Source organism: Anabrus simplex, chromosome 1 (assembly GCF_040414725.1).
Source record: "Anabrus simplex isolate iqAnaSimp1 chromosome 1, ASM4041472v1, whole genome shotgun sequence".
NCBI lineage: Eukaryota > Metazoa > Arthropoda > Insecta > Orthoptera > Tettigoniidae > Anabrus > Anabrus simplex.
Genome location: NC_090265.1, coordinates 34,082,590 through 34,108,896, shown reverse-complemented (window position 1 = coordinate 34,108,896; position 26,307 = coordinate 34,082,590). Strand labels below are relative to the sequence as shown.

General features: G+C 43.7%; 1 protein-coding gene across 1 annotated transcript in view; it reads left to right on the top strand.

The window, feature by feature from the left end:
* Positions 1 to 25,260, top strand: part of chp (chaoptin) — a 152,789-nt gene extending 127,529 nt beyond the window's left edge. The window contains exons 10-14 of the mRNA XM_067155991.2: positions 5,063 to 5,347; positions 17,956 to 18,435; positions 19,485 to 19,724; positions 19,824 to 20,059; positions 23,530 to 25,260. Of these exons, the coding sequence (XP_067012092.2) occupies positions 5,063 to 5,347; positions 17,956 to 18,435; positions 19,485 to 19,724; positions 19,824 to 20,059; positions 23,530 to 23,755 (1,467 nt within the window). The 3' untranslated portion in view covers positions 23,756 to 25,260. The remainder of the gene's footprint in view (positions 1 to 5,062; positions 5,348 to 17,955; positions 18,436 to 19,484; positions 19,725 to 19,823; positions 20,060 to 23,529) is intronic.
* The last annotated feature ends 1,047 nt before the right edge of the window (positions 25,261 to 26,307 follow it).

Genomic DNA, 26,307 nt, shown 5'->3' with positions numbered 1-26,307 from the left:
AGGAAGCGGACATGGCCTTAATTAAAGTACATCCCCAGCATTTGTCTAATGTGAAAATGGGAAACCGTGGACAACGAGGTTCCACCCACTATCGACACATTTTGGGTTTACCCAACAAAACAAAGTACAACTCAACCACAGATCGCCCAACAGAGATCCGTTTCCCTGCTACCTGTTGGAGCAAAACGGAACTTAATAACTGACACGCCTAAATGGTGTCAAATCGAACCGCTTGTACACTTCACGCGGTCGCCGTCATAGGTTATTGTTATTAATATAAGGCTTGATCGAAACGTTTCCGCTTGAAGGCGTTGCTGCAACGGACATGTAGCGTAGTGCGACTCCGATGCGGCTGTATAAGCACGGACATGTAGGCAAAGGGATTAGTGTGTCAGTCGTCTCGTGCCGAGGTGCGTGCGTTAAATGTAGCCACGTGATCAATGGTGACGTTATTACCAAATGCGTCCAAACAGGACCAATGTGCTGTTTTTCTGTTCTTGGCTGTCGATGGACATCCATCGCAGAATGAAGACTGTATATGAGGCAGCATGTCTGTCGAAAATCACCGTTTGGAATGGTGCTCCAAGTTCCGTGAGGGTCGCGTTTCGACACAAGACGCCGGTCGATGTGGGAGGCCAGCCACGGTCCTGATAGTCCTGATCTCTCCCCCATGCGATTATCACGCCTTCGGTCCCCTCAAAAAGGCCTTGAAGAGTCGACGTTTGCTGTCGGATGAGGGTGTGTAGCAGGCGGTTACAGACTTCCTCACAAGTGGCAGGACACGGGGATATACAACCTGGTGCGTCCGTGGGACGAGTGCCTCAGTGCTCACGGCGATTTGGTCTGATTGGCATCCCGACTGAGGACTGTACGGCCGTCGAACGGAAACATTTTGATCGCCACTTATATTATTATCATCTTCTAGTTGATTAAGTGTCTAAAACTGTATTATTTTATCACTTGGCTACCTCGGAGCTTTCGTGGCTCAGGCGGCAGCGCGCCCTCCTCTCACTGCTGATTTCCGTTGTTCAAAACCCGGTCACTCCATGTGAGATTTGTGCTGGACAACGTGGAGGCGCAACAGGTTTTTCTCCGGGCCCTCCGGTTTCCCCTGGCAATTTTCATTCCAGAAACACAACCCAATATAATTTCATCTGTCAGTCATTAATCATTGCCCCGAAGGAGTACGACAGGCTTCTGCGGCCGGCACAGGTCCACCATCGAACTGCTGCGTATAACAGCTCATTCTTGGTGTTTGCTGCACGAGAATGGAATCGTTTACCGGACGACGTCAGAGGAATACCAGCTACAGTGTAATTTAAAAGCGTTAAGAGGTACAGCAGGATGCGAGTGACCGGTGAATTTCTGGCCTTTCATTGATCGTGCTACTATATTATTATTATTATTATTATTATTATTATTATTATTATTATTATTATTATTATTATTATTATTATTATTATTATTATTATTATTATTATTATTATTATTATTATTATTATTATTGCTGTTGTATGCATGTCTCACTGTGATGGTATTTTATTTCAGTTATATTTTGATTGTGTTTAAATTGTGTCTTCTAATATTAATTACGGTAGTATTACTTATGACTTTAATGTATACTAATTGGTTTAGTGTAAGAGAAGGTCCAATAGCCTTAACTACGCCAATAAAGACATTTATCTACCTATACTTGCCGCTGGATAGGGGCTTCATTCATTCCATTCTTGACCCGGTCGAATGACTGGAAACACGCTGAGGATTTTCATTTTCTTTGGCTAGTAGTACAATGTTAGTGGAATATTACTGTGATGATTCGTGTCTGCTTGGGGTTGTAGATCTCTCACTCAAACGTAACTTTATGATGGGTTAGGAGAAATTCAACGAAATAAGATTTTCCTTTCTGTTTAAGTAACTGAAAACTATGGGTATCTTACTGAATTGTATGCCTTATTTACTTATTTATCACATGGCAGTCCACAACACTGACAAATATGAAAAAAAGTCCTATGAGTATAAAATTACTAGTCCGCGTCTGTAGTGTGGTGGTTAGTGTGATTAGCTTCCAGTCCCGGAGGTTCGGGTGCGATTCCAGGCTCTGTCAGGAAATCTGAAAAGTGGTACGAGGACTGGTACAGGGTCCACTCAGTCTCGGGAGGTCAAACTCCCACCTCAGCCATCCTCGAAGTGGTTTTTCGTGTTTCCCACTTCTCCTTGAGAAAAATGCCGGGATGGTACCTAAGGCCACGGCCGTTTCCTTCCCTCTTCCTTGCCTATCCCTTCTAAACATTTCATCCCCCATAAGGCCTCTGTTCAACATAGCAGGTGGCACTGATCCTCCTCCCCAGTTGTATCCCCGACCAAATGTCTCATGCTCCAGGACACTGCCCTTGAGGCGGCAAAGGTTGGATCCCTCGCTGAGTCCGCGGGGAAAAACCAACCCTAGAGGGTAAAGGGATTAAATTTAAATATATATATATATATGACCTCTGTGCTCTGTAACGGGATCACTTCGCGTGATTTCTTCACGAAGCATTTCCTTCTATAAATTATTTCTTTCCTGTTAATAACACACACAATAGCAACTGATCTCTGACAGGATTTCACTGCACGTAAACAAAGGTAACATTAAATAAAATTCAGGAACCTCAATCGTCAAAGTAAGTGTTTCACCCCAGTGCGGCATGGGCTCATCAGTTGGATACCGCACCTTCCCAAGAGACTGGCCGGCCAGCACGCCGGTAGCTATTTAGCTATCTCAATCGGAAGCCATATTTTGGGTCAACGCTAAGGCATGCCTGTATCGCTCGTGCTGAGGCGTGTGGCCTCCGGAGAGGCCTTATAGGCGATGGGGCCCAACTTATGATGAGGACGGTGCTCACACCCAGCCCTCGAGACATCGGAATTAACCAATGAAGGTTAAAATCTTCGATCCGGCCAGGAATCGAACCCTGATTAAAGGCCAGCACCCTAATCATTCAGCCATAGAGCTGGAAGGTGCTGAGGTAACACATTTTATCACTCTGTTTAAGGGAACCAGGAAGCGTGAGACGACAGAAAAATGTAACTTCCGATATTTAGTTACATATCTTAGAAAGTAAAAGAGCTATTTACATGTTCTTTTGATATATTTGGGAATCCATTCGTAATTCTTTGGGTAGAATATAAAGCTTCTATGTTTAATACTTTGTGTCAGAAAGAACATTGTAACAATAATATTTTTTTTTAAATATCGTTAAAACTTCCCTAACTTTTTATGAGGAAATACTCAAATCAGACCCAAGAAACTTTGCATGCATAATATATAAACCTTTTGTGAGCTGCTGAAGTGAAATTATTGTCCTATTGTTTATAGGAGTTGAGAAATAAGTATGGTTCAAATCCTAGTTGGAAACTGAAATTTTCTGTAAAATTTTCATTACTCTTCAAGCTGGCCTCCATGAACTAATCGAGATATATGATTAAATTTACTCCCAAAAACACATCTATATGGTGTCTAAGATACTACCAAGTTTCAAATATATTTATGAGATAGTTTCAGAGAAAGAGGCACACAAAATTTCAAAGAATATTACTTAGGTAAAATCCAAAAACAATATTTGACTTGTAGCTGGCGTCTAATGATATTCAGCGTGCAGAGTCACGTTTAAACGCAATTTTATTGCCTCATATATAACTTAAGCACAATAATTGATACACCAAATTCTTTAGGAAAGATGGAGGTTTATTAAGCTCAAAAACGAAAATTGACATTGTTGAGCGTATCACACTTTCCGGATCCCTTAAAGCCTGCTTTTCTCGCCGTTTATCACACGTCAGACAGATATGATAACTCGGGCTAACTGACTCAGGCGGTTGAGGCGCTGGCCTTCTGACCTCAACTTCACAGCTTCTATCCTGGCTTAGTCCGGTGGTATTTGAAGATGCTCAAATACGTCAGCCTCGTGTTGGTAGATTTACTGGCACGTAAAAGAACTCCTGCGGGACTAATTTCCGGCACCTTGGCGTTTCCGAAAAGCGTAAAAAGTGTAGTTAGTGAGTCGTAAAGCCATTATTATTATTATTATTATTATTATTATTATTATTATTATTATTATTATTATTATTATTATAGCCTAACACTAGGTAATTAGTGGGCCCATCTGTTAGTTATGATCGTTAAGGACTAAGCGAGTGGATGTGCAATTTGGGCCACGTAGCTAAACGGCTTGCGTTCGGGAGATAGCGGGTTCGAACCCCACTGTCGACAGCCCTGAAGATCTGTGTCGGTGTGATGTAAAGCAAATTGTAAATGTATATATATGATCGTTAAGACGTCAAGTCTTTATGATCTGATACCGTGGTTTTCCGGTTCGAGTCCCGTTGATACCATCAGAATGGTTTTTCTTTTTTTTTTGCTATTTGTTTTACGTCGCACTGACACAGATAGGTCTTATGGCGACGATGGAAGAGGAAAGGCCTGGGAATTGGAAAGAACGGCTGTGGCCTTAATTAAGGTACAGCCCCGGCATTTGCCTGGTGTGAAAATGGGAAACCACGGAAAACCATCTTCAGGGCTGCCGACAGTGGGGCTCGAACCCATCAGAATGTTGGCTGGAAGGGTAGGAGAGGTAGAGGTCCACAATTTGTAATCACTAGATTGCGAACCAAATGCCTGGGTTCAATTCCTCTCCGCAGTGTCCATATGGAGTGAGGGTACATGACGCTGTTGATGGTGATTCATCCATTGGATGAAGGCGCCAAGCCTTAAACAGATTGGTGTTTTTGGATAGCAGTAGCTATGTGTCGACATCGGGTTTCACCTCCTTGCCTCATTATTACTCTCTCTCACACTCAGACGTACAGGTCCATGGGCGCCAACTAGAAAGACCTGCACCAGACCTGCCACACGATATAACAGGAATGCCTGTGATCTGAGAAGAATTACGACAAAATAAACTTAATTCAAATGTAAAAGGACCTATACCCCATGTATGATAAACAGTGGCCTCTCCTGTCCTCTCTCTTCCTACTCTTGACCTCTACTAGCCTCAGATAGTAAAGATCTACTCACGTCTCGCAGGTACTCATCCTGTCCCACAATGAGCTGTCTGACGTCCCCAATGAGGTCTTCCGCCAGCTGACTCAGCTCCGTGAGGTCCAACTGTCCCACAACAGGCTGCGCGGTCTGCCCGACGCCCTGTTCACCGAGGATGGCCTAGAACGCCTGGACCTGTCCCACAACCAACTGAGCCGGATGCCGGCCGCTAGTCTGGGAGTTCTGGCCGCGGCGTCTATAGTTGAGATGGATCTCTCCTGGAACTTCATCACCTCCCTGCATGGACAAGACGTCTTCGCTAGATTCAAGGTCAGTCGCTTTACCCTTATATCTGATTCGATGCTCTTCGTAAATATGTTATTTACTGTATCTCTCAATATTATTCTACAAATATTTCAAAATATCCTATTCAAGTCCCTACAACTCCGCAGGATGTATTCAGAACCATAACGACGAAAAATCAGGGAAGGTCTTCGTGTTATGTAGAACGATGGTGCAATAAGATTGGCGGAGAAAAGTCGCTGCCGTGCTTCAAGCTGGGTTCACATGGTGCGAGTGGACTATAGCAAGATGCGTGCGCATTTTTCGCCTGCCACTCGCACCATGTGAACAGTTGATGCGAGTCCAGTTGCCCGAGTTTGAGAGAAGCAAGTCATACATATACGTCACTTCCACAGGGCTTCGGTGACAACTCTCCACGCCATTTTTTCGGCTGGGTGGCGCTCGTCTCTGCTCAGTCGGCCCAAGAACAATCAAACGGGCAGACGCCTCGTTGGCTGTCGCCTCCCCACCATGTACTCTTGCCTCATCAAGGGCGTGGACTCGTCATTTTCTCCCACTTCCATCCGCGATGAAATTCGCCGCACTGGGACGCATGTGGACGCCGTTCTTCGCCTCCAGGATGGCCTCTCCGGACAACCTTCTCCGGATGTCGTCGCCTTCTTCCGCTTTCCAGGACCACCGCTCGGCATCATTGAACATGGCATACGACTCTATGATACCGACTACACTGCGGTCGCTACTCCGGAGCATCTTCTCCAGCAAATGCTTTCCATTCCTGATTTCCCCATCTCTCCTAACATACCTCCCGTCGTTACACACTCCACCCCCACCTTCACTACTACTACCACCGCCACCACCGTCACCACTTCTGTCCATTCTGCTCCGCGTACTTCCACCTGCACAGTTTCGTCCTGTCACCCCTCTTCTATCATGTGTGCCCCCGTTCCCCCCCTCCCTGCCCATTCGCAGCCTCCTCCTGCTTCTTTAACTGATGCCACTATCGCAACTCCGCCCCTCTCCCCCCGCACTGTAGACTCCTCCGACCCCGCTCTCGACCGACCTTCGTCGGCGAGTTGTGTCATCCGTGGCCTGGACCCTGCACTCACCGAGCGTGACATCCTGGTTGATCTGACCTCCGCCGGCGTTCCAGCCCGTCGAGCGCTTCGCATCTACAACTCCATGGTTCATGGTTCGTCTCCAAGTCTCCTCACCAGCCGACGTCGACCGCCTCATCACCACCGGCGTCCGATTTCGCGGACGAACGTATCGAGTGGAGCCTTCTCGCCCCCCACCCCGCCCAGCTCGTTCCGCTCCCCTTCCCACCCCTCCTCGCCCACCGTCCGCCCCGCCACCCCAGCCGCCCCCGCCAGAGATCCCCTTACCCGCTCCGCAACCTCCCTTCTTCCTCCCACCCCTCCCGACCCTTGGACCTCCTTCGCCTTCTTGCCACCTCCCTTACCAACATTACCAACTCCCTTTCCTACCTTCTCTCTCAATACTACACCCCCCCTTCCACCCACTTTCTCCCCGCACAGTATCTGTAATTCTCTTCTGTCTGTCTCTGTAATTCACTGTCATTCTCTGTAACGTGCGCCCGGGATACCTCCGTTTTCAATAAAGTCATTCGTCCCCATTTTCCCTGCTGCTCGTAGGGTTGAGCCTTCGCGGGGTGCATTGCGGGTTTCGCCCTGGTTTCTCCGCCTTGTTGTGCCGGTGCCCTTACGCCAGTTTCTTTCATTTTTTTCCTCTTCCGGTGTGTACGACACACGCCCACTCGTACCTTGTTTCTCTCTCTTCCTTTTTCTCTCTCTACGGCCTAAGAGCTCCTCATTTGAGCTGATGGCCCGCCCCTCCTCTTTCGACGAGGGGAATGAAATAACTTGTTTAAGTAAGTAAGTAAGAGAAGCAAGTCAACTCGGACCGTGCCCAACATTCTACAAGCGAGTAACAGATTCAAGATGGCGAAAAGATTGAAGACGGTGCAAGGAAGGAAGTGGAGCGATGCGCAGACAATAAAATTTGTACAGTTATACGAACCTGAAGAAGTGTTTTTGAATGTTAGGTTTCCCGCTTATAAAATAAAAGATGACAGGGATTCATCGTTGCTACGGATTGCTGAAAAATGAATATTCCTGGAGTAGGCGTCGTAGGCGTCGAAGAAATCAACAAAATGATTTAAAACTTTCGTAGTACGTACAGACAAGAACTATTAAAAATTAAGAAATCCAAGAAGTCAGGCATATCACCCGAAGAAATTCACCGACAATTCAATGGTTTAACATCGTTGATAGAATAGAAGGAAACACAAAGGGCCCAGTAGTGGACCTTGTGGAATGCCAGACATGGGTTGATAAGAACGAGAAATGATACCGTCGTATTTTACTGAATACCTCCTATGATTTTTAAATGTTCTTTCATCCTCCTCCAGATTTTCACGTAAAAAAAATTGTGACGCACCGAATGCACTACGTCCTAGAATCCACTCTCGCGTCCACATTTCCTTATTTTCTTTCTTTTCATTTTTCCAGTACTATTCACTAACTCGACAATTAACATATCAGCAACAGCTGATATCCCTGCCCGTACGAGGTCCGCCATCTTCATTCAGACGCGAGTACAAGGTCGTGTGAACACCCATTACATGGGAGTAGATGGCCATGAGATGCGCACGGACCATGCCAGTCCACTCGCATCGTGTGAAGTCAAGGGGAGGGAAGGGAAGTGAGGTGTATGATGGAGACAGAGATAATGTTCCGCACGTATGCACAAATTTCCTCGTTCAACTCGTACAACTCCTTGTCTCTTACAGGAAAAGTCCACAGTCCGTTTATTAAACAGTTGTAACTGCACACACAGTACAAAAACATACTGTAATTAAGACACACTTGTCAGTCAAGGAATGCACCAGGAATGCAACGCTGTCACCCCACGATTGTGTAGTCCTTCACTCGCAACATTATACATAGTATGAAATACACGGTGTTTGAAAAAGAACTCCCTAGTTTTAAGTATAACTTTAATTGGAAAATTAATGAAAACTACATCACTGACTACATGCCATCAAAGAGAGTTCCTTCAAGTTTTGTTTAATGTTAGTACTTCAACGTGGGATCTATTTATTGCTCTGCACACGTCTAGACGATATTCTACTTCTCACCACGTATTCACCAACATTTCAGGTGTAACTGCCCCAAACGCTGCGAAGATTCTTTCCCGTAAATGACTGATGTCACCTTTAGGCACTCCTAATTGTAGACTACGTCTAATGACTTCTTCGGGCTCCGAATACACGAAACACGGATCTGTTCAACAACATCTTCAGAAGTTCTCGGTCTACCTGGTGATTTTGATTTTAAAACACTACCGGTTTCCTTGAAAGACTTTAGCTAATGACGGATAGTTTGTTCTGTAGGTGGTTCACCGGAATACTGACGTCTAAAATTACGTTGCACTGTTATAACTGACTCCGTTTTCACAAGACAAATAACACACTGCGCTTTCTGTTGTGGAGTACACATTGCTACTGAGTTGCTCTGCACTGCACGCACGCCTGGACTGAGCTGAGGGAACAGAGGAAACGAACAGCGCTGGCGCCGTCTCAAGGTCAAGCAGACCTGCCAACTGCAGGGGAGCCTAACTTGGAGAGTTGATGAATCACACACCACAAACTAGAATAGTGTATGTCACTTTGGACAGATTCTAGGACACATTAAAACTAGGGAGTCCTTTTTCAAACACCCCGTACTGAATGAAGGATCCAATACGTCCAAAGGTTTGATTACAGTAGATGTTCAATATGCCCCTCCCCCCACCTTTCCTACTTTAATTTCAAAGTTCACCACGGTGTATTAGTGACCTTTGGACTCTGTTCAGGGTGTGTGTGGTATGCCGTGAACGACCTGGAAAGCTGCCTATATTCTTGGTACACGTTCATTTTCTCTTTATTTGGGGTTCGCATAGTAGTCAATTTGTGGAGAACAAACTGGGGCTAAGAAGCGACTATGAGAAACGAACGGGAAACTTGTGTATTCCCACTAAGCATTACTTCTGTCTCCTACTTCCCTTCTCTGCCTCACAGTAACAGGTAGCGGCTGGCTCTCTGGCATAGCAAGTACAGCAAGTTCGTAAATTTAAATCGCGCGACCGGAACTAACAAAGTAACCTTATTTTCTCGAGAACAAACATTTATCCGCCTTTCCGATTGCACCATCGTTTTTAATATAACACGAAAAGCATCCCTGATCTTTTGTCGGTATGTAGTTATGATACATTCTGTAAATCTGGACTTCAGAGGTAAACTGTCGTAGGTGACATTTCCAGTGTCGGCTGGTGGTATCTTGAAGCTGGGTGTTACAGCAAATTGTTCAGTGTCACATTTTTTAATGAGAAGTTTACAGAATTACCATGAAACTCTATTATCGTTAAGTACTCATTTACATTCCTATTAAAACTGAAATATATCCGGCAATTAAAACACAGGAAATACGACGCTAATTATACAGTATAACTACAGTTATTCTTACCTCACTAGAATTGAAAATTTGTCCTCCTATTTTTCATTGATGCAAAATGTTGGTAATATTGTGGGTGGTGCGGTATGGCGTACCCTAGTAGCATGGAAAAGAAATTACCGATCGTAGAGGAGAGAAAAGAGGCACGAAGTCATCTCCGCTGAGTGGTGCAATCTAACGGAGACATTTGGTGTTGTTACTCGATGTAGGGTTTGCTGGTCTCCTGCAACACCCAAGGCGCGACACTGGTGAGCGTGCTAACCTGATGCTATGTACAGGCTTAGGGTAACCGCTTGGGAGTTGCTATAGATAAGCAAATCCCCTGAGTTTGACTCGAAGTCGGCAGCGTTTATTGGTCCATTAGTACATCGAACTACCATAGATGGTTGAATTTAACATATTTTATAATATGTGTTAGGTTTATTAAACTAAACAATTAGAAGAAAAGACGACAAATGAAGTGTAAAATAATTGGGAGTTGTGCAACAATGCAACAATACCACGCACCGCCCCTGGATATTTCACTAACCTTACAGGAGAACAGAAAGAACCTGCTGAGGCAAGTAGAATCAACAGTTCTGAAGAAGGAACCTTACTTTATATCATCTTTCCAGCTAGTCTGCGTGTATGTTGTCATTGTCAATGACATCAATCTGAACTTTTTTATGGTCCAAACCCAAAACCCCATGGCACTACAGTCCTTGAAGGGCCTTGGCCTACCAAGCGACCGCTGCTCAGCCCGAAGGCCTGCAGATTACGATGTGTCGTATGGTCAGCACAACGAATCCTCTCGGCCGTTATTCATGGCTTTCTAGACCGGGGCCGCTATCTCATCGTCAGATATCCCCTCAATTCTAATCACGTAGGCTGAGTAGACCTCGCACCAGCCCTCAGGTCCAGGTAAAAATCCCTAATCTGACCGGGAATCGAACCTGGGGCGTCCGGGTAAGAGGCAAGCACGCTACCCCTACACCACGGGGCCGGCTGGTCACTTACCATTATTTATCGTTGAGTTCTCCTTGAGCATAGGGAAGTATAACATAGCTTATCTTTCTTCCCGTGAAACATACACATGCTGTATTGTACCTCTAAGAAGGCATGAGAAGAAGAAGAAGAAGAAGAAGAAGAAGAAGAAGAAGAAGAAGAAGCCAAATACGATAAAAACCACAAATTGGTCGTGTTTGCATTTACCTCTTATGTCCAGATATATGACTCGATTTGTAGAGCGCGATTGCTATCTTGTGGCACAAAACCTTAGTTGTGCACTAAACAAGTTTTGTATACGGATGAGTCCATGAGCTGCAGTTTGAGTGGAGAGGGGAGGAACGTTCACTTGGCTAGTTGCTACGGTAGGGTTCACGTCGGCTCTTGATAATGGTAACTGGACTACGGGTTAAGATCTCAAGCTTGAGGCTTCGCGCAGGTTTGTGCCGTCATATAGTAATCACACTCAACATGTTTACTGACTCAGTGAGTTATCTTTCTCTTTTAACGTTTGTCCTGTGTTTCTAGTTTTTTACAACATCTCTCATCAATGATTGCATTTAGGATTGCCGCCCAGGTGGCATATTCCCTACCAACTTTTTACCATGCCTTTTCTTAAACGTTTTCGAAGAATTTGGGGAAATTTATCGAACATTCCCCGTGCAAATTATTCCAATCTCTTACTCCTCGTCAATTTGTCTTTCAGCTTCATCTTCATATTACGGTCTTTCCTACTTTTAAAAGCTTTGCTCAAGCTTATTCGTCTACTAATGTCATTCCACGCCAACTCACCATTGACAGCCTGGAACATACCACTTAGTCGAGCATCTCCTCTCCTTACTCCCAAGTCTTCCCAGCTACAAGTTTGCAACAGTTTCGTAACACTACTCCTTTGCAGGAAATCACCCAGAACAATTCGAGCTGCTTTTCCAGTTCTCGTATCAAGTAATCCTGGTGTGGGTCCCATACACTGGAACCATACTCTAAATGGGGTTTTGCGTATTCATCTTTATGTATTTGTCTCTCCTTTTTCCCCGTTATTATCCAGTTTTGTGCTTATTCCACTCTTTCCACGTCAAGACTGAAGATCTGTTAAGAATGAACCTCATGAGAGCTGAAGTCTGTCCTGACGATTCATTTGGGGAGGAGAAAAGAATTTGTCTGACGCTGAGAAGAAGTGGATGTACAAATTTGGGAATGATGAAGACAACCGCGTATGAAGATGTGGAGATTGTCCTTGTCATGTTTGTCTTTTCCTCCTTTTCTATTAGTCCCTCTTCCGACTAACATCTGATAGTGCCGCTAAGTTGAGGACAAGGAACAATATTCTCCACAAACTTACTGGTTGTACACGGAGAACCTCTGTTTCCACGCTTCGCACTTCAGCTACTGGGCTGGTTTATTCATCAGCGAAATACACGGTCTCTCTTATAAACTAAGACTGAACGCACAGTGTTTGTACTCTGCGCTACGGCAGCTGCCTCAGCCGAACTTACATCGCGCGCGGCCGCCTTGCTTTAAGCGTGTATGAAACCTTATACGAAATCTTACCTTATAAAAGATTCGGGAAGTGTCTTCCTTCCTGAGTTATACAGGCACTGTATCTGGTAACCACATTCTGGCTGATGCGAGGGAATTCTGGCACTGTAATATTTCCCGTTTAATTCGTAATGTTTTCTTTCAGCTTACCCCACAAGTAAAACTCACACACTGTTAGATCTGGAGAACGAGGGAGAAATAGATCAGCACTGATCACTCTGTCTGCAAACACTTCCGAGATTGTAAGGAGGGAATCTTCTACTGTATGATCAGGGGCTGAATCTTGTTGAAACCACCCACGCGATATTTCTTCTTCCGTTAACGGATGGAAGAACGGCGTCAAAATGTCATCTTGTACCTCTCTGCATTTACTGTCGTCTCGAAAAAATAGGCCCAATTATTTTTCTTGCACTAACAGCACAACAAATACCAACTTCCTATCACAATGAGGAACGTCATAAACACCATTAGGATTTTCTGCACCCCTATAGCGAGAGTTATTACTGTCCATACGACCATTAAGATGAAACCAGAACTTTTACATACGAATATACGGTGTTGCATTGGTAATTGTCTCACAATGTTAACAGCTGAAATTCAGACTGGTGACTGATGCTTGCCAGGTCGAACACGCGCAGGCTGTTTGCAGGTGCCTCCCATACTGCAGCTTCTGTAGCGCAGAGTAAGAACGCCGCTTCATGACAGATCCTGTGCTGTTCTTCACCATGGATGAACATCTCACATGGTCGGAAGCTGGATGTTGTCACTCGGGTTATCACTGGCACAGTTAAATCCACCCCTCTCTTCTTGCTGCCTGTACTCAGTCACACTGAACCTCCTAGACTACGGAGAATGAACAACTTGGTCCTAGAGTACTTCCAAATTACAATGAATCAGTCTCTTCCTACCCACGGTAATACAGCTGGTGGATTTCAACGACTGAAGTGTAGATCCCGCCGATTCAAACAGCTCGAGAGCTCTTTTGAAGCTACTTTATTGCTGTAAATGAATGGCGCAGCTATGTTTCTCATGAGTGGCAGCCTTTATTTGGTATACATATCCGGCTCCATGCCTGAATGGTTAGCGTGCTAGAATTTGCTCACAGGGGTCCCAGATTCGATTCGTGGCAGGTTCAGGAATTGTAACCATAATTGGTTAATTTCGCTGGCACGGGAGCTGGGTGTATGTGTCGTCTTCATGATCATTTCATCCTCATCACGACGCGCAGGTCGCCTAGGGACGTCAAATCAAGAGACCTGCATCTGGGGAGCCGAACTTGTCCTCGGACTCTCCCGGCACTAAAAGCCATACGCCATTTCATTTCATTTCATTTTTGGTACACATCATCCTCCTCATTGAGAAATGTTGGTTGGTGACAGGCTGTTTAAAGTCACCTTAAAGAGATTACACCACATATTCGAAGAAAAGTGGCTGCGAAGAAGGAGAGGACACGAGTTGACCAAGAAAGTGCTCAACCACGACATGCTCATGTAGCGCCAGCTCAGAGACTGAGAAGTCCAGGAACAGTTATTTTACATACATCGCAGAAACTAATCGAATGAGGCGAAAAAGCAAGATTACAGCTATGGAAAGCATCCCTGGACGATACCAGTAGCTGATTGCTTACCACCTGGCTACAAAGAGAACTGGACAACGTGGAAATCCCTAAATAGGTGTGGGCAGATCCAAAGTGACCTTAGCGAGATGGGGTTACATCAATACTAAACAGGTCGAATACGAATGCGGGGCACACCACACTCTGCAGCACATGCTTCAATGTCCACTGTGCCCATTCTCCTGTACTGAAGACGAACTCTTTGTAGGCACACAGAATGACTTGATGTAGCGAAGGTTTAGTCGAAATATGTGTAATGTGACTAAGTGTAACTGTATATTCTAGATCAGGGCTTCTCAGGGTGCATGCACCAATGCATTGCGCTGTGCACGGTGCAATAGGTGACTTCGCTTTGTTGACCAGAGTGCATACCCCCACTCCTCGATTTGGAGCAATAGCGCTGTCTCTCTCTTTCCCCACGCCTGTTTCGATCACTCCGCCTGTCTCCGTCTTCCTCACTTGCTCCGTAGCGTCAAAATCCGCGCCGAGTTGAGCCGAGCTTAGCCAAGTCACCCCGAAATGACGCGCCGGTCCGAGCCGAGCCGAGTGGGACCAATGCACTGTGCACAGGACCTCTGCGCCTCAGTTTGCACACGTGAAATTTTGGGCGTTTGAGAGGCCCTGATCTACATGTTTCTGACTCGAGAACAATAATCCCCCTCATGGTTTTGATTTGCTACGGAAAACTTGGTTTGTCACGGGTTCGAACCGGACATGGGCGATGTGCTACATCACTTCATCAAAGGGGTTTGCGATCTTCTCCTAGCTGCTATTGTGGCGAGGTGGAGCAGACAATTCATCATATTGTCACTGAATGTGAATGAAGGGCATTCTCCGCACCTGTCGAAGAATTTAAGACAGCTTCGGTGCAGGTCATACAGTGGCTAGATAATCTGCACAATATATTGTGAAATCCTCTTTTGAATTGTTGATTGTCTCAATGTTTCGTCATTGTTTTTGTGTCTGTTATTTAATGTACTTGTGTAATATGTGTATAGTGCCATAATAATAATATGAACCCTATCGGTCATTGTTATAGAGGAATGACTTTAACCTGTGGTATCACGGACAATCAAGACCACCCCGAAGAACCTTAGAGATCCTTGTATTTTAATTTATTGCCTGGGAGAAGTTGAGTGTTGCAGTGTTCGTGGGAATGGAACAGCTAAATAATTAGGAAATCTCTGGAATCTCATAAGACAAATTTATGACCCCAAGCCAAGCGCGTTAATTTAGACGCAGGACGCTAAACCCTTTACAAAAGGTGGCGTGTCAACAAAGATTTGGGGCGAAAAGGAAATTAATTTATATCTTAAAGCAAAGGAGAAATGCATTTAATCTGAGAAGAAAATTGCAACCTCCATAAACTGAGCAAAATTTTGATATGCGACTTGGGCATAACTAAAAGTGCATATGCGAGATTAGTACTGAACGCGCTTCTTGCAAGGAGACCGCCGGAGGGAGAATATCGCGGGGAATCCTTAGCTTGGGCACGCGAGACGTGTTATAAATATGCAGCGGTAGAGCACTCGAGACCGCACTCTTTGACTGTCTCGCGACTGCGACGGTGTGATACTACTCCAGGAGGACATCGTGAATCAGATCTAAGCGGCGAGCTTTTAACATCCAGCACAACCTACCAGGGAATAGAATTTCCCTTCACGTATACAACGTGAGAAACGTCGCAGAGAACGAGAGAGAAGAACAGCAAGCTGTAGCAACGGAGCAGCTATCGAGACAACCGAGCATCGACACGGGGACTCCAGGAAGGCGGAGCTCACCACAATACCGGAAGAGACTGGACCACCTTCACGGAAGCTGTCGAAGAATCGTTCACCAGCCAGCATGGATCCAGCGATCTACATAACTTTGCAGATGGCAATGTCATCTGTCACCATGCGATAAGTTCCTGGGTTCCATAGAGAGCCGCCTCACAATGTCATCGGTACTCCCAGGTCAGACAAACCCAATTTCTATTCAGCATGGACTAGATTAAAATTAAAATTCAAGGTGGCGTCAGCCACGACAGTTATGTAAATAATGGTTTGTATAGGATAGGTATGCACAGACCTCGAACTCTGGACGGTAGATATGGTTGTAAATTTTTATATTTTCACCTTGTATTATGTTTGTTTCTGTTCGCGGCATCTTTTATGCATTGGTCACGTTAGCTAGATCTTTTTACCAGACACGGGATTTCAGAAGCAGAGGATTTTTATTTCCTTGGTTATTGTACGTAAGTTTTTCATACTGGGGACAGATTCCTTGACTTGCACAGGTTGGCATGGCTGGAGGTGTTAGACATGGTGCTAGTGCTTCTTATGCACGGTAGAGAGAGCTAATCGCACGCATGAACGTTATATGACTGAGTGCTGTTGAGATGATGAAAAATTTTGGTAGTGCCAGGGAATTGAACTCAGGTGTCATGAGGAAAAGCCCTATGGAGGCAGAGTATGTGAGAGTAATATGTATGTCCAAGCCCTATGAAGGCAGATATGATATGATGAGATAATTTCAGCACTAAAATGTTAGATGTGTGTTTATGTAAGGGGGTAAGAAGTCCCTGTAGTTGAACAGCTGTGCGTAGTGTAGGATGGCGGGGAAAAACACTCAGGTGATTTGTGCGAGGCAGGACAGTCGAGTGTGACGTCATTGACGGGAAGATATTGTCTCTGTCTGCGTGTTTGTTTTGTTTTGTTTTCAAGTGCTTAGGGGGAGTCGCCCTCGGCTTGTGACCTTGCCTATAGCGGCCTGGTAGGACCGCAGTTCGTTTGTTTGGTTTATATTTTCTTGTCTACTTAATCTCGCCACATGTTTATTTCGCCACGTATTGTTGCAGCGGGGATATTTATGGGTTTATTGATAAGTGTGTGTACCTTAGTTATGTTGGACTGTGAGCTTTCATCCAGTCCAGGTCTTGTACTGTAAAGCTTTGATTACGGAAGAGTATGGGTTCCAGGTCATGTGACGCAACCTTTCTACGCACGGGAGATTGCCTTTTTGATTTTTCCTTTTGCCCAGATAGTTCTCTTATCTTCCTATTTGGACTTATTCTGTTATTCCACCCTTGTTCCAGCCCGGCAGACCGATGGCTTTGTGACGAGAAGGCCCTCAGCGATATCATATTGGAATATATCAGATATTCAAACTCTTTGTAAATATGATTTTGGATTTAAATTTTTGTAATAAATTCATCACGTTATTTTATGAATGCAGCCTGGTTTCTCGTATTTTGTTCATTTTTATTTTAGATTATTCTTACCTGATATGTCACATATCCTGTTGTTTATCGTAATTTCCCCATTTGTTTCCATTGTATCCCTGAGATGTGCGTGACTGTGTTGCTGTGCGAGGATATGTGTTCAGGTAAGACTATGTGCACAAGCTCACGATTGTGGGAGTTTTTTCACTACTGTGCTCGTGGTTCGAGACCGGTATTCGCCTGATCGGAACCACAGGGCCCTGTAGGGCACAAATAATAATAATAATAATAATAATAATAATAATAATAATAAAGGCCTCCGTGGCTCAGGCGGCACCTGCAATGGCCTTTCACCGCTGGGTTCCGTGGTTCAAATCCCGGTCACTCCATGTGAGATTTGTGCTGGAAAAAGCGGAGGCAGGACAGTTTTTTCACCGGGAACACCGGTTTTCACTGGCATCGTTCATTTCAGCAACACTTTCCAATATAATTTCATTTCGTCTGTCGATCATTAATCATTGTCCCAGAGGAGTGCGACAGGCTTCGGCAGCCGGCACAGTTCCTATCCTCGCCGCTAGATGGGGATTTCATTCATACCATTTCTGAACCTGATGAAACTGGAAACGGCTGTGGATTTTCATCTGTTTCAGATAATAATAATAATAATAATAATAATAATAATAATAATAATAATAATCGCACCATTGAAATTACGTTAGAAGAGAATAATTTTTATCCTCGTATGGAGTGAGGAAGTGTTCCTGACATTAGTTCTCTCTTCCAGTCGCTGTCTCGGCTCGACCTGTCCTACAACCGTGTGGTTCGACTGGAGGACGCAGGCTTTGCCTCACTGCCCCGCCTGTCGTCACTGGACCTGAGCCACAACAACGAGCTACAATTGGACACACGTGGGCGCAGTTTCCACGGACTGGACACAACTCTGTTGGAGCTGTCCCTGAACAACGTGTCTCTGAGCAGCGTGCCGGAGATGGGGTTGACCACACTCCGGTATTTGGGCTTGGCTCACAACAGGATCGCCTCGCTGCCCACAGAACTGGCGCTCAACTTGACGTCCCTCAGGGAGCTGGACTTGTCCTACAACAAGCTGCAGACAGTACCTCCTGCCACACACGCCATGCCCCAGCTCCGCCACTTGTCTCTGGCCGGCAACCCCATCACCGCCATGAGCGACACCAGTCTTCTGGGTGTAGCCGAGCGACTCCACGAGCTGGACATCAGACACCTGCCCCTCACCTACTTCGAGGTGAGTCTACATCACAGTACCACTCCCTAGCCCTTGTAATAAGGAAAGGTCTTCGTTGTTTTCCTGGTACACGCAAGTAACTTTTTCGAAAATAGAATAGTACAGATACAGTAGTAAAACAAGAAACATACCTCCGCTAAGACCTTTGGAAAAAATTTGCTAGTCTCCTCCGTTTTATTTTTTTACTGTTAACCTTCCTTTCTTCCACATATGTTCAACAACATTTATTTCTGTAAGAAACACTGTCATTTATATTCGACTGACTGTGTATGTAGGTTCGAAATCACGCAGCTAAGTTTCGTAAATGGAGCTTTTCATTTACGACTTCGGGGGTTGCTTTCGTACGTAACCGGTAATGGATTCACATCCGAAAAACAACGAGGCTTCGGCGATTTTCCGATCACTAATGTTTATTTTTTCGGTTCCCGTCATATTGGCCCCCTGCATCACTTGTTAACTGTTCCTCACAATCTACGTATTGCACAGTCAGTGCTGTACAAAATTCCAGTTCCAGAGTATGTTTTTGCTTCAAGTGAGGAAACGTCAATAGAGAAATAAATACACGCGAGAACAGGACAAACGGTCGGGACATTGAAGTTACTTCGAGATACTGAAAATTCGAGATATCGAGGCTCGACTGTATATGAAGTATTGCCAAGTAGCTCTGCTTATTCGTAGCACTGCTGATGTTTGACATAAGAACTATTCGCATTCGCACGCTAATGCACGCACAGAGAAAGTAAAGTGGGATACGGAATTACGTTCTCACTAGCTTTCCACCAAAGTAGCTGCGCTTCAAATTCCAGTCGATTCATGTGTTCTTTAAGATGTAGGAAGTTAATGCACCATAGGTTTTGTTTCCAAGTCAATGCATAAGTTCCTTGACTATGTTCACATTACACCCCAATTTCCTTTGATATAGAGAATATTTCACCTTTATTCTATAAAAATCCACGTACTTGGCTAATGGCCAAATTTTCTTCTTCAGTTTCTCCCCTGTGTTAAAAATGGTGCAAAGACTTTTATAATTCAGGGTGTGTTTTTTTCAGACCAGCGCACTGAACAAGATGTCTGCCCTGCGCACGCTACACGTCAGCACGTACCACCAGGTTTCCAACTTAAACCTGCCCACACTGGTTCAAGCCAACCACGCGCTGCGCAATCTTCACGTGGAGATTCATTCTGACGAGGGACTGACCCAAGAAATGTCTGGGCCATTGCCTCACAAAGTGCGCAACTTGACTCTGTCTGGATATGCTCTCAGGAACCTCCCAGATGATGTCCTTCAGGTGAGTGTAGGAAAACGTGTCCAACAGGATGATGTCCAATTTATTTACCATGTCATATTTTCTTGGTTTTCTAATTCCTATGCCTCTTCGTGTATGCAGGGAGTGCGCAGCTCCCGATTCCACTTCGCCCTACACAACACCAGTGTCCACTCCGTCCAGGATGAAGTCTTCAAGCGCGCTGGATGGGTGCGCAACATCACCGTTGATGTGCGCAATAACAGTCTCTCCAGTCTGGCTAATCCTTCCACCGGTCAGTATCCTGGCGCACCTCGTAAGACATTCCTCGTCGACATGAAACTGGCATACAACCAATGGTCCTGTGACTGTCAGCTGGGGTGAGTACGGCGAAGTGTTCTCACTGATAAACTGGGAAAGTTCCGAAGGAAAGCAGCACGATTTGCTCTGGGTTATTTCAGTGTTACAAAAATGTTAAAATCCATGGGTGGGAAACCGAGCTCGATAGCCGCAGTCCCTTAAGTGCAGCCAGTATCTCCCGAATACTGGATACTGGCCGCACTTAAGCGACTGCAGCTATCGAGCTCGGTGACAATCTTTGGAGATTACTTAACAAAGTTATTAGGCTGTCTATCAATTATGAATGCAAGTGTACCAGTCTTATGCACTGCGTTTACATGTTTCTAAGTCTTTCTGTTATTGTTTCTTCCACTGACCGGCCGCAATCCCCGCGAGTCGTAGAGCAAACACAAATTGCGCATGCGCGGAGGTGGAGACTGCTGTCGCCGTGCGGCTACAATCGCACCTTTTAGGAGACGTTTTATACCTGGTGGGCAGAATAAAACTGACCTGATAAATAGGACTGACGTGGGATTGATCACATCACAGAAGATGCTAGAAATTGCCTCATCTGAAGAAACTGAAAATTGAGGATCCAAAAGTCCTGACTCCACTTCGCTCAGAAACCACTGGCGGAACTCAACACGCGAAGGTTCGTCTGGACGCTCTAACAACAGTAAATTTGTAAGGATACAGATGCAGGTCCTTTTTGATAATGTTTCGGCACAACGATCTCTTAATTCCGACTTGCACAGACAAACATCGTTGAGATTTCGTCGGACTTCGTTTCAGGTTTTCCTTCACTCGAGCAATGTTTTCCGGTGTTACTCTTTTCGGACAGTTATGGTTTTTATTCGCTACAGTACCGTTTCACGCCATTTGTTTCAATAAGTTTTGCTCTGCAGACTTTGCTGGAGGTTTTGCCAAAACATTTCCAGTCTTAAACTCTTGTGCAAACAGTTCTGCACAGTTTTTCCACGAATCGTGCTTCGCCTAACACTCGACATTGAACACGCTCTGTTTAATCGTGAGCGCCATTTTGTGTTTCATTCAACCAGTGGTGGCTCGGGACAAAATTTTCAAGGGGTTGTCAACAACATTCTTGTTCATGTCTCAAATCAGTACAAAGATAACATAGATACTTAAATAATTTCACTAAAATTTCCTTGTACGAATCCTTCTTCACCCATCATGTGGTAGAACTCCTATAATCGAGGATCAACTTTATATGAGACTAATCTGTTAGTATACAACAGAACGAGAATTCTCACCATCTTTACTACACTGCGAACATTAAAGGATGCAAGCACTATTCTTGGTTTTTAAATAGCACAAAGTTAACCTACGTATGGCGAGAGGCATTTTTAAATATATAGGCCTAATCGTTTCCGAAATGACCGCAACAGTCTCCACATTATCGCGGTTAATCAGGTTTCTACTGTATCACATGTTAATGCATCTCAGTTTGGATATTATAGACAGTTTAGCACGCAATACAACCTACAACAGTAGATCATGCTTATTAAATTGTAGCATTTAGATTAGGAATTCACGTAAATGTTGATTATTTGTACAGGAACGCAATCCACCTATCTTTCAAACGTGCAAATTTCTCGATCACTTTACGACTGAAGTCACTGATGTTGCTGACAAATCTTTTCTCAATAGCAATACTGTACAAATACACTTCTTGTCACCCAGCTTGTCGATTTCATGTACAGTTCTCAGGTACATCGACCTCTTAAACATAATATCGTTTCTTTTCTTCAGTATTTTCATTTTATTTTGACACTTCTTAAATTTAAAGCCTATCAAATGCAACTCTTGTGTCAGATGCTCGCGACTCCCCTTGTGATTCACGTCATCACGGAGCGTAGATCGTAATTTCCTTAATGTTGATATTTCCTTCTTCATTTCGTAATACTCCTGTTCCTTCCGCCTGATGATGCACTTGTTTGTATCATCCAGTATGATTTTCTTATTCCCTTTCTGTTTTTATCTGGCGTGGATAATTTCGTCCCATTATGACCTGCCACTGTCACCTCCCTTCTGATTTTCTTAATAAATGTCTCGGATTTTTCTGTTGCCACTGAAAGTCGTTTAGTTGCTGGATATAAAGCAATTTGCAGCCTTTTCTAAATCACAGAAAGCAATTACATTGCGTACTATATATCTTCCTTCGGTATGAACAACTTTGTTTTTAGCACTTGTATCACTTAACACATGGATATAATAATTATACTTTCGACAGGGTAAAATATCACATCTCAAGAAAGACGTCGGAAAACATCTCACTCACTAAAGTGCAACACTCAACATACGAAAGCTGGCACGGCTGGCTGTTTAGGCCAGGTTATCGGTGTTGTCAAGCCGTGCGCAGTGACAGGCAAAGCAAGGAGCTAGAGCACTTCAGTGTTGGTTTAACCAAATACAGAAGAGACAATACGCGACACTTCCGAATTTAGCTTTGTTAAAATGGGAGACAATTCGCTAGTGGCGATCCTAGTGGCGTAACCTGGAAGTTCGCGCTAAATTCAAATATCAATGGAAATTCATATACGGAAATGGATAAATAAATTACGTCTAGAAAGAAAGTGTTATTAAGATATTAACTTCAAAGTTGCTAAAGCAATTCTGGATAATTGAATGAAGAATTACTTACCAGGTTATAATTTAAAGACTGGATCAAGATGTGAAATGGACTGCTGTGAAAGGGCCTGATCTTTCATTTATGCATTACTTTCTTTGCTTTAGCATTCCTGCCTGAACGTTTACGGCTAGATGTTTTTTCTCATTTAAAAACATTGTGCCATCACATTAAGATACTTGGCTGTATAGTCGGTGATTTCTAAAGTCACTGGCCTGGAAATGGTTTGAACAGATCTTATAATTCTTATTGAAGCGTAACGTCCCTTTTTTTCTTGTACACCTTATCCAAATCACGTCTCTGACATTTCAAAACCCACAGATCACACCTACAATAACACATCAGTATTGAAGGTTAACTGCTGCTCTATACAATAAAATAAGTTTATTATATTTTAAGTCACTTAAAATATGGGTCGCGCAGGTCAGAAATTTCTCTTTGTCACTAGAAGAATATATATGCAAACACAATATTTACTTACATTTTCTTGTCACGAGGGAAACGGAAGAAAGACCGCGAATCCTTCTGCACTTCATAGTTATTGCAGCCAAACACAGCACATATCTTTCCACTCATGTTGAGAGGAGATATAAAGGAATGACAAACGCTACTGTTTACTTATGTCAACTTACTGCAAACGCATAAATAACGCCAAAAACTTCACAAACAAATACACGGGCTCTTATGACAGAATCAGTAACTCTAGGTCACTCCGCTAGATAGAGCTCTAATCGCTGTCCCTCGATATCTCGCAGACTGTCGCGTATTGTCTCTATTGTATTTGGTTTAACGGAAACGTCTCTCACAAAAATGATTTTGCTATACACGTTACGTTTGTTCACACGTGTCGGTCTTCTGTTTCAGCTGGGTGGAGGTGTGGCAGCGGAAGAGGCACCAGTATCTGGAGCGACGAGGTGCCGAAGATGATCTCCGTGAGGCTCAGTGCGCCAACAAGAACAACGCGTCTCTCTTGGAAATTATGAAGTCAGACATCGAGTGCGGCTGGGGTTCAGGAGCTCCAAGGAGCGTTCTGTCCGCACCGCTGGTGTTTCTGGCGGCTGCCGCTGTGGCGCTGCTCTCTGCGCTCTAGATCCAAGAGATGAGCGTCGTGACATGACGTGAGGACTCGCTCTGCAAGGAAGAATACTACATGACATAACCTCTTCGAACTGCACATGTTAGTCGTGGGCAGTAATGCGATAATGTCAACAATTTCTCTGAGGAGTTGGTCGAATCAGCCGACGTGTACTTAACATGAAGACCGTTACTCCTCTCTTGAAGTTTATAAGAGAATATATATGCGTCGTAAATTGAAGAAATGAATTTACTGTTTAGAATATGGAATAGTTGTTTAGATCTTTATTGGAAAATACAGAAATTCCTCAAAATGTATACGATAATCACACGAAAAGTAATTATACATTCAAGACTTAATTCCAGAATCGATTCGTTACGTCCTGTTATTCAAATTCTTTTTGGCCACGATCCATGAATAGGATATTGTGTAATGGTGTACAGAAAAAATAGCACTTATATACAGAGGTCTGTTAACTTAGTAAAAATATATTTCATGAGTATATTGACGGAACTTTTTCAGCTGTTTTTCTTTATCATTGTTCCTTACTCTTTATACTGAAAATTAAATTTATAAGAAACCAATGTTTTTGCAATATTTTACAAACGATAGTAATACGAAGTTGTGACAAGCGTGGGTATTTCCATTATGACATAAATACTGTATGGTAAATTATTTATTTATTTATTTATTTATTTATTTATTTATTTATTTATTTATTTATTTATTTATTTATTTATTTATTTATTTATTTATTTATTTATTTATTTATTTATTTATTTATTTATTTATTATGTATTTATTGTGAATATAACAGGTTATGAGCCCTAGTTACAAAGTTTACTATAAGGGTTAGACCATATAACAGTTAACAAATCTCTAAACTCCCTTTCAGTGACACGTAGACATGGTTAAAAAATTGAAATATAGGCCTAACGTTGATATAACACCAAAATTCTATCTGAATGCATTACATTATTCTGGGATCACAATGCTGTTGTTATCTAATAAGAAATTACAGTATTCTATATGGTACAATAAAATAATTAAAAATATTATTTAAAACAGGGTATTTCACTTAACCTCACGTGTATCACTCCATCCAAGTGACGGTGCATGTGATTTTATGGAGTGGTAACTAACAGAACATGAATCTATTGTAACCGTATAATACAATGTTTTTGATAATTAAAGGGAAGATTTTAACTGTTCCTTATTGAACACTTTTCTATCACTGTAGTAATAATCTGCAGTGTTTGGAGCAAAGAGATTTCTAATTCATCCAAAAAATACAGTTGAAACGCCCACACTGGTTCCAGAGTGATGCAGTGCCTCTTTAGTGACCACTAGAGTTCACTGTATTCTAGACTTGTGTTCACAAAAGAGTCCGCGGTTTATATTCCTTGCGCGGTCCTCATGTCAGCTGGAGGCGCCCAACCTCACAAGGGTGTGGCCTAGTCATAATTTATCATAACTTATTGTATTATTTATATGCTCAATAAAGGTTACTCTACAGCAAACTAATGTTTCCTTTTTCCAAATGTTCCTTTGGATTCTGAGTGTTACATCGCTAAGGTTGGGCCCCTCTGGCACATAAACCTACAGTTCCATTGATCCCTCCTCAGTACCTGGGATTCCTTGATGCTATTGATTAGTTTCTTACTATGAAATACAATCAAACAGTTATCACAACTATTATTCCTCAGGTTTTACCTTGTGCCCCAAGAATAAAATCAATTTGTGCTAAAGCTGCCAAAAATAATGTATGTGTATGACCGTGTTGGGGGCGGTCCAGGGTACATAAGATACAGGTTGTCTCAAACTTTTGGGGTCAAATTTAAACAGGTGATAGTGGGTCCACAACCGATTATATTGAGATAGGGAACCAATGGTCAGAAATACATACTTATTGTGTTATGGACATACACAGCGTTCACCGCATAACACCAAAGTAGCACATAGTAATTGTTCAAAGTGACGACCGCCAGACTCAGTGCATGCATGGCAACGGTGCATGAAGTTCTGCTGCACTCTTTCAAAGATTCCTGGTGTCTGTTGTACTAGGAGACTGGCAACTAGGGCCCCAGCAAGCAGGTCTTCATCTGTTTCTATGGGTGTTTCATACAGCAACGACTTGACTTAACCCCAGGTCAAAAAGTCTAGAGGTGTGAGATCCGATGATTGCACTGGCCCTGGAACAGGACCTCCCCTTCAAATCCAATGAAGAGGGCACGTGTTTTTCAGGTGCTAGCGGACATTGACATCGAAGTGGGCTGGTGCACCGTCGTGTAGAAACCACATAATTTCGTGGACAACAAAGGGTACAGTCTCCAAGAACTGTGCCAGCAAATCTCCCAGGAACACCATTTAACGTGGATCAGTCAAACAGGGAGGCAGCAAATAAAGTCCGATTAGGAGATCTTGGATAATGCCCGCCCATACGTTGACAAAGAATCGTTGCTGGTGGCCACCGATGTGTGTGGTGTGGGGATTGTCCTCACTCTAGACATGGTTGTTGTGGCTGTTGAAAACACAATCACGGGTGAATAAGTCCTCAGCCATGAACA